This window comes from Pinus tabuliformis, chromosome 9 (assembly GCF_031772625.1).
Source record: "Pinus tabuliformis cultivar Carrire ecotype Pingquan chromosome 9, CPIR1, whole genome shotgun sequence".
NCBI classification, from domain to species: Eukaryota; Viridiplantae; Streptophyta; class Pinopsida; order Pinales; family Pinaceae; genus Pinus; species Pinus tabuliformis.
The window spans coordinates 191,318,110-191,328,152 of NC_142307.1; the positions used below are offsets into that span (position 1 = coordinate 191,318,110).

Genomic DNA, 10,043 nt, shown 5'->3' on the forward strand with positions numbered 1-10,043 from the left:
TCAAAAGTTTTTCAACCTAGCAATACAAATTTCTTTAAATGGTAAATTATTTCCATTATAAAATAGAGGTTTTCAACTATAAGTAAATATGACCAATTTTGGCAAATGGGAACAAAGCTTCCAAAATCTTTTAATTACTTTAATTTTGATTCCAAAATCTCACTTTTAATTACACTCATTTATATTTTCAAGTGAAAATTTAATGACACTCATTTATATTTTTCATGTGAAAATTTATATTGTTAAATGGTTGAGATAATAGACCAACCTCAACGTTATCACTTATTAAAACAATGACAATTTTAGTCAACATACTTGTGGACTAGACTCAAAATCCATCGATAGAATTCCCACCAACTTGTCATAAAATGAAATGTTCTTATTCAAAAGTTAACTTTGTTCATCATGAGCATCTTGATTATTAAATACTAGAAATCATAATCTTTTAAATATCCCTAATTGTCACGCAATAGTGCTATGTAATGGTAAACAAAATTACTATTATACATTATTTAAAATTTCCCCAAATTCTCTTATTGAATGCCATGTTCAAGTTTGAAATATATAGAAGTATGATTTAAATTATATTTTGAAGAATTTTGTTAAATTATCTTAGTGAATGAAACATTCCACTTTGAGAAATATGGAGGAAATTAGAAAATGTAATTATTAGCTAAATTATTATTTTACATCACTTAGATTACATAAATTTTAATCTAGATTTTAACAAAAAATTTTCAAAATTAATGAAATAATAGTTAGTTAAATTATTATTTTATATTGTTTAAATGATATTTTTAATATATTTTGTTAAATACTTTATTCATTTTGAAAAGTTATAAGGTAATTAATGCAAATATAAAATTTTATATTTTTTACAATATATTGAAATCTAGTTATATAAATAATGATCAAATTATATTAGTCAATTTTACCTGAAATCAAATAAAAATTACTCTCTTCAAATATCGCCTAACATTAATAATATGATTGTGTGTATTATTACAACTTTAACATTTTCTTAATTAAACATTAGCTATGCCGCCTTCTTATGATCTATATTGCTATCATCTTTATTAAAAGTAATATAATTATTAAAATAAATGGCTGGAAAATTTCCTAGCATGGGCGATAATGGACAAACATGTATGTTGACTTTTGAACGATAATATTGGGAGTAACGAACACGGACAAAAACATATGTTGACTTGACGTTTGAGTCATGGGATTCAGCATTGAGTGGGAACGGCTCTCATGTGAATGGGCTAAACGTATATGCTTAGGGTATGCGGCTGAGTCACGGGGGCAACGACCTTTGAAAGTGATGAGAAAAATCTGAGAGGAATCTGATTTTGTTCATTTATAAATTTAATTTATATTCTATATGAGATAGAATTTATGAGGTATAGGATTAATTGACTTATATATTATTAAAGTTGATTATTTTGAAAGGAATGGAAAATTGTCAGAGGAATATAAATTTTTGGAAATTTTTTTATTTATAAATTTAATTAACAAAAAAATTAAATCATTAGTTTAAAAAAAATTAATAATAAAAAATAAGAATTACTATGTGTAAAGCTTATGGTATCCAGGAGTGAGGATGACAACATCCTCTTGTTATACAGTAGTTAAGTTTTCCATCGCGGTTAAAGGATTAATTCATCCTAACATTAAAACTAACCCTAAACCTGATCTAAACTCAACGGAATTTCAAAATATATATGTCCCTAAACCTGATATAAACTCAAGCGCATACTCAACAGAGTTTCAAAGTATATATGTTTGAAAATATATGTCAGAAGGGTTTCGTTGAAGCACAAACTTGTTGTGGTAAAGACGGGAACTGTACAGAGATATGTTCATGCTCAACTCTCAGTTCCATTAATAAGAACTGAATAAGGTAGGGATCTCATGCGCTTTTACTGTCTTCGATTCGATTTCGTTATGTCGCCCCTGTTTTCATGTTTCGGGCCATCTTTGTCTCTCAGAATCGAAGAATAGCCATTAATTATGGGTTCTATCTCTGAATTTAGGCCTGGTGTCCAATCCACGGTTAAATTTAACTGGAACTTGAAGAACGGAGATGTTTTCTGTTCAATTTTTATCAAAATCACACTCGAATTTCAGTATTTGAGGTGAAAATGACGAGACGCTTTAAGTTGTTAAATATCGCTAAAGCTTTCGGAAAGCTTGTGGATATTGCAGTTAACGGGCTTTGATCTTTCGTGTTTTTCTGTTGCCGATTTTTCTCACTAGTTTTCAGCTCGGCTTACTTTTAGATGACTTTGTGGCCATGGCTTTTGACTTTACCGTTTCCCCCTTTGTCACTGCCTTGTAATTTCTAGGATTTAGTTTCCTGCTTTGAAGAGTTCCGCAGTATGAATTTGAAGGTTCTTGCTGGGCAGTTCTTGAATTGCTTGTTTTTCGTTGAAGCTAGATGCTGTTGACTGTAATTTGACACGGTTCAGAAATATGGTAGGAAGATCATGCGTTTTCACTGTCGTCGAATCGAGTTGTTAATTCGCCCCCTTTTGCATGTTTCGGGCCATCTTTGGCTCAGATAATCGAAAAATAGCCATAAATCATTGATCCGATCTGTGAACTTAGGTTTGCCGTCCAATCCACGGTCAAATTTAACTGCAATTCGAAGAATGGAGATGTTTTCTGTTTGAATTTGTATCAAAATCACACTCGAACTTCAGTCTTTGAAATGAAATTGACGAGACGCTTTAAGTTGTTAAATATCGCTGAAGCTTTAGGAAATATTCTGGATATTGCAGTTAACGGGCTTAGATTTTTCATGTTTCGCTTTCGCCGAGTTTTTCCATTGGTTTTCAGCTCGGCTTACTTTTAGAAGAGTTTGTGGTCATGGCTTTTGAGTTGACCCTTTCCCCATCTGTCACTGGCTTGCAATTTCTAGGATTTAGTTTGCTGCTTTGAAGAATTTCGCAGTATGAATTTGAAGTTTCTTGCTACGCAGTTCCTGAATTCCTTGAATTTGGTTGGAGCTCAGATGCTGTTCACTGTAAATTGATAGGGTTCAGAAATTGCCGTCTTCGGTTTCAAAGTTGTCCCTGTCAAAAAACAGTCTTCTTTCATTTTGGCATCGTTTCGCGAATTCTTTGATTCGGTTCAAAATTTTTCTCAAATTATTTTTTGATTCTTAAGGCTAATTTCGCTGTTAAATTTATTCCTTCTGGAGATTTCGCCGTGAAATATTATCTAATTCATCCACCACGAAATTTGTCCGAAAATAGCTTTGTTTCTCAATCGTTTAGTTTCTTGATTTCTTTGTAATGTCCTCCTCGCGTCGAGGCTTCCATGTTTAATTTCGCTTGTTTTGCGTCCTACTTTCCAGGAAAGCGTCCACAAAGACGCCGAGTTTTATGATTGCGCTCTGTGCTGTGCAGTAGGCAAAAGATCTTCTGAAGAAAGCTTGGAATCAAGATTGGCATCATGCCGAAATATGAATTGGAAGTATTAAGTGCTCTGGACCAGGCAAGATTGCAGTTATACCACTTTACTGCCATCGTTATTGCAGGGATGGGCTTCTTCACGGATGCCTATGACCTGTTCTGCATCTCCACCGTCACTAGGCTCCTTGGAAGGATTTATTACTTCGATCAGAAGGGCCCCGGTAAGCTACCTGCGAATGTGTCGGCTGCGGTTTACGCAGTGGCCTTGTGCGGAACACTTGCTGGGCAACTTTTCTTTGGTTGGATGGGCGATAAACTGGGACGAAAGAAAGCCTATGGAATAACGCTTATGCTCATGGTCGTTGCCTCCATAGCATCGGGTCTCTCTTTCGGCAGGACAGCCAAATCCGTAATGACCACGCTCTGTTTTTGCAGATTCTGGCTCGGCTTCGGCATCGGGGGAGATTATCCTTTATCCGCCACCATTATGTGCGAGTATGCCAACAAGAAAACCCGAGGGGCGTTCATCGCAGCGGTGTTTGCAATGCAAGGCATCGGGATGCTCGCTGGCGGTGCCGTGGCCATTCTCGTCTCAGGAGCATTCACACGTGGATACAAGGACAATCCTGGAGGTAGTACCACCCGTGAAGCCGATTATGTATGGCGGATCATTCTTATGTTGGGGGCCATTCCCGCTGCGTTGACATACTATTGGCGAATGAGAATGCCCGAAACAGCTCGCTACACCGCGCTCATAGAAAAAGACGAGAAAAGAGCCGCGTCCGACATGTCCGAGGTTCTTCATATGGAAATCAAAGTAAACCCAAGGAATGTTCAAGGCTTTAGACGGATTAATGAGCCGAGGTTCGGTTTATTTTCCAAAGAGTTCGCAAGGCGACACGGCTGGCATCTCCTGGGCACCACAAGCACTTGGTTTTTCTTCGACATCGCCTTCTACAGCCAAAATCTTTTCCAGAAGGACATCTTCACTGCTGTTCACTGGCTTCCCCGCCCTCAAAAAATGAACGCAATAGAAGAAGTTTATCGAATAGCAAGAGCGCAGACGATTATTACACTGTGCTCGACAGTCCCAGGGTACTGGTTCACAGTCGTCTTCGTCGACCACATTGGAAGAAAATCAATTCAGCTCATTGGATTTTTTTTCATGACGCTCTTTATGTTCACGCTTGCTATTCCGTACCACCACTGGGTAGAAGGCGGCCATCAGGCGGGCTTTCTGGTACTTTTTTCCTTCACGTTCTTCTTTTCAAACTTCGGTCCAAACGCCACCACATTCATCGTGCCAGCGGAAATCTTCCCTGCAAGGATTCGTTCAACATGTCACGGCATATCGGCAGCATCAGGAAAAGCAGGAGCCATAATAGGATACTTAGGCTTTGCCTACGCAGCTCAGAGCACTAATAGAAAACATGTCGACCCAGGGTACCACACGGGTATTGGCATGAAGCATTCTCTGCTATGCTTAGGAGTAACAAATGCTATAGGTTTGCTTTGCACGTTCCTGATCCCTGAAACAAAGGGAAAATCCTTGGAAGAGCTCTCCCGGGAGAACGAAGACGAGGAAAACGAAGGAATTGAGGTCACCGTCAAACACACCCATTCCGGACGCAGAACCGCACCGATTGAACAGCTGGAAAACCTAAGTTTCATAGAATAAAGTTGTTTGAAATTATTTTACTATTGTATACAATAAACTGATAACAATTAATAAGATGGTGGTGTACATAACAGTCCGAATTTCCCATCCCACTCCTTTTCATGAACAATATTTTAGGAGTTCAATTTGTGAAGTTAAATTCTGAGTGTTTCATGGCTTTCCGTTTGTAAAGCACAAAAATTGAAATATTAAGCTGATCGGATTATTTCAGGTTTGTTGCTTGGAATTTCAATCTTCTACATAATATGACATCTCCATCTTTAATTCTCATGAAGCTTGTGTATTTGATGAACTCCATCAATCAAAACATTCTGTTGTTTTTACATAGTGATAGGGTTTATTAGCCTTGGAATATTCCCAACTCTGATTGCACGGAAACTTCATGTTTGCTCTTCACAATTTTACTTTATGTTTGGTTTTATCAACTTTATATCCATAAAGGTCATCATATTTCTACCGATTCTTCCCCAGTAATGTATTCGCTCTTTATCGATTTGATCTTTACAGTTTGTTTGGTTCTCAAACGTTCATTGTTCATGACAAAGTTCAGCAGATTCCTATTCAGGGTTACCAAGTATTGTATTTGCTATCATTAAATCTGTATTTTTATGGTTTATTTTATATTATTAAATCTCTATAGTTTAGGAAGATCAGTGATATTTAACCCTTTTTTAAGAATATTTATTTAATTGTTAAATTTTTTTTAAACCAATTTGAAAACTAAGTCAATTATCTATCTATTATTTTGTCTTTGATAGCAATAATAATAGAAAGATGTGGTAAGGTTAGTTTTCAAGTTCCCGTTGATAGCAATAATAAGATGTCTTATGGTTAGTTTTCAAGTTCTCATCACCATTAGTGATATGACATAATCATTGCCGTAACCATATTCCATTATATTTGTTTGTGATTTTAAATGCTAAAAATACTTATCAATACTTATCTAAAATAAAATAAGAGGGTTACCTTCATTTTCATGATTATTTTTCATCTCCTTTAAGTTAGTGGCATTTTATTCAATGTTGATTGGTTTATATATATATATATTAACTTAATAATCTAAAGAATCATTTTCAAAACATATACCAGGAAAATTTTAAATACATATAAATGAGAAGAATTTAAATGATATGTTTAGTTCATTTTTAGAAAAGTTGCAAGTTGGACGTTATTTTCAAGAAAATTTAATAAAACATGGACAAAATTTTCTTTTGTGATTCAAGAATGTCAATGTATTGTTGCTTTTTATTTTATATGATAACAAGGTCGTTTTATTGGAACCAAAATGCTCTTCAATTTTCACCATATTTAGCTATTAACTAGACATTTGTCTATTAGAAATAAGGATACTTTCCAAAAGACACACATAAATCTTCAGTAATCCTAAATAAACATAAATAATTGAGATACATGTAAATCTTCAATAAACATAAGTATCCAAAATCAAAAATTTTATTCTCTAAAAATTTAAAAAAGAGATAATTTCAAGTTAAACTTTTCCAATAAAAAATTTTTGAATAAGTCTTTTTTCAATAACATCTTATATATTCCTCATTATTGCACATCATCACTCGGTGCACAAATTCCATCCACATGTTTCTCATAGATAGAGATTCTTGGGCTAGGCCTTGTATGGGGATTCAATTAAAAAATAAAAATTGATGCAAATTTAAATCCCTTTACAAGGAAAATATTAATTTAGATTTGCTATATGACATCAATTACGTAAAATCTCTCTCTCTACATAAAAGCATTCTCACTCTGTGTCTATGGGAGAGGTGCAATGGATTACTATTACAACTTGAAGGATGAATGAGTTTAACTCACACTAGCTATCTACAATACAAATGAATGCAATGTTTTGCTCTCTTGAATAAAAAATGTATTTCTCTCTTTTTCTATAACTCCCTGTTAATGGAGAATTAAATTTTTTAATATATCTAACATGTCTTTACATATTTCAAATTTATCCTTTCCCAAAGGCTTGGTAAATATGTCTACCACATTATCACTTATATTACAATATATCAAGTGAGTTTACCATGAATGTATCTTTATCTTGCTAAATGATGATGGGTTTCAATATGTTTTCTCTTGATATGATAAATTAGGTTGTATCCTAGTTTGATAGAGCTTTGGTTATCACATTTGATGGTCGTTGATACTATTTTCTTTTCTTCCAAATCTTCAAGAATATGTCTTAGAAAAATTATGTCACAAGTGCCCCCATATAATGCTTTTTAGCAAAATTATGTCACAAGTGCCACTATATAATGTTTTTCACTTAGCTTGAGTGGAAGAGAAAGAAATAGTCGGATGCTTCTTAATACTCTAAGACATGATTCTCAATCTTATACTAAATGTGTATCCATTGGTTGAGTTTATGTCATCTAGTTACCCAATAAAAATCTTAATCTAAATAACCTATTGGCTCAACATTCAAATTTTTAATATATTCAATGTCAAAGTTTCAGAGTAACTAAGTATACTAACTGAGTATGCACGATTTGGTATGATTATAGTTAAATAATTTAGACTTCCAGCGAACTGCCAATACAAAACATCATTTACTTATTTGTTTCATCATCACTGCTAAGCTTAACATTCTATTGCAATGAATTAAACATTGATTTACATTCACTCATATTAAATATTATTATTAACTCATTTGTATATTTACTTTTTGTAATCAAAGTCTAACCATCATGCCTCCATACCTTAAGGATTAAACAATACTGCAATTGGCCAAGATCCTTCATCCCAGATTCTTATGACCATTATCTTTTGACTTCTTCACTCAAATTTGTAGCACTATGTATTATGATTAGATTATAAATTTTTCCAACGTTATATCATCATTATATAAAGAAATCAAATCAATATGTCTATTTCCATCCTTCTTGATATATAGATTAAGATCACTTTTAATTTTAATAAAACCTTGTTGAAAGAAGAAAGTATCAATTTTTACATACAAATCCCTGTGCCTATTTGAATCCATATAATTTTTTCTTTAACCTGCAAACAAGGTGTTCTTGACACTAGCTTATAAATCCATCTTATTGAACAAGATAAACTTCTTCCTTTAATTCTCTTAAGATAAAATGTTGGCTTAACATCTAAATTATGTAGCTTCTAATTGTACAGAGTAGCCAATGCAATCATTAATCTAATGATGTTCATTTTAGCTCTATATGTAAAAGTGTCCTCATAGTCTATTTCTTTTTTCCATGAATAGTTATTTTCTATTAATATAGCTTTATACTCATCTATACTACCATCAGTATTAAATTTAAACTTGAACATATTTCCAACTTATAGAGACTATTCTCAATCAGTTCTATCAATTCTTGTGTTTCATCTTCCATCATAGGATCAATTTCTTCTTTTATGGAATCCATCCATTCATTGTATTTTTCTTGATCAAAATTTAAAGGTTCCTCTACACTCATAACTTTATTCATTAATGCATAATCTGTATACTTTAGAAATGTTTAAACTTCATCTGTTGATCTCTATAATGCCTCACTTTTTTCTAGAGTTTCTCCACTCTTACTTGGTGTGGTATCACTATTTTTTGGTGTACTTTAGTTGCTTGTAGGTTCAATACTACCTTGATATTCGACATCAACTAATTGATCTTCAACCTCTTTTACTTTGTTTTCTTTAAGCAATTTCCATACACCACATGTTTCCTATTTTTGAACTTCTTCTACATATTCATTAAATAAATTGTCTCTACTTGCAAATATCTTATGATAGATGTGATCACATATTTTATAAAATTTATGATTAGTAAAATAACCAATAAAGTTGTATTTGATTGTCTTAGCACCAACCTTTCTTCTATTTTCTTTCATAATGTAGGAAAATGCTTTACTCAAAAAATTCTCATGTGACTAATTATTGTTTTATAGCCATAATATGCTTCATAACAATTTTTTTGCTCTACAATTTGTGTAGGTTTTCTATTTTTGAGATACCCAACAATACTTTTTTCTTCAACCAAAAAACCATTAGAAATATTCTTTCCTTTAATCATGTTGTGAGCAAATTCAACCAAAATTATTTTTTTCCTCTTAGCCATGTCATTCTACTAAGGAGTATGCATTACTATATATTTTTGACAAATCCCATTATTTTCACAAAGTTTTATGAATACCACTAATGTGTATTCACCTCCTTGATTTGACGTAAGGATCTTAATGTGATCCAAATTTAAATAGGAATGCAACAAATTATAGATATAACCATAAACATAGAGATGTTGTAGAAATAAAACTTCATTTCGTTAATATCATAGAACTGAAATATGCTTAAATACAGAATGGAAATAAACTAGCTCAGGCAATGGTAACTTATCTCTAAGAAGAGATGTGGTAGCTACATGCCTCTGAACAGTGTTACAATGAGGCTTGAATGTCTATTTATTAATGAGAAACAATGGAAAACCCCCAAACATCCAAAAGCCTAACCCTGGGAGATGAAACACCAAACGATGGGCCCCGTTGGGGTAAATTGGTACATCAACTTCTCGAGGTCGTAACTTTGGCATACGATCTCCGTTTAATGCACACGATACCCCGTTAGAAATATCTATCTAAGGACTACAACTGCTGACATCAAATATTGAGTTGAAAACTTTTATTCGCCTTGGTGATTTTCCAGAAAACGTCATTTAGGGTCTCAAAACGGCTTCGGAAGTTCACAACCCGAAAAATTGGCAAAAATAGTAAATTGTGCTACAATTAAGGAAACTCAAAAACTGAAAGAAACAATGGTGGGGCTTCAAGTGGAATAGGCAGGTGGCCACCAATATCCACCTAAATAATTCCTCCCCCTTAGAAAGTAATGGTCCCCATTGCGATGAGTTCCTCCACTGAACTTGGTTCCTAGTGAGCCACTTGCCCTCGTGAAGGAGTTGGCATGCTTTAACAACTCGATAA

The 10,043-nt window shown here is 33.6% G+C and overlaps 1 protein-coding gene across 2 annotated transcripts; it reads left to right on the forward strand.

The window, feature by feature from the left end:
- Positions 1-1,744: 1,744 nt before the first annotated feature.
- On the forward strand, positions 1,745-5,323 carry LOC149147789 (low affinity inorganic phosphate transporter 1-like). Of its 2 annotated transcripts, none has more exons than XM_089438739.1 (2): positions 1,745-1,903; positions 3,362-5,323. In XM_089438739.1, exon 2 carries the CDS (start codon positions 3,460-3,462, stop codon positions 5,095-5,097), a length of 1,638 nt encoding a protein of 545 aa, XP_089294865.1. In that variant the 5' UTR covers positions 1,745-1,903; positions 3,362-3,459; the 3' UTR covers positions 5,098-5,323. The 2 variants fall into 2 exon arrangements, with proteins under 2 accessions (XP_089294865.1, XP_089294866.1); XM_089438740.1 differs by having other exon boundaries at positions 1,747-1,903; positions 3,414-5,323.
- Positions 5,324-10,043: the final 4,720 nt, after the last annotated feature.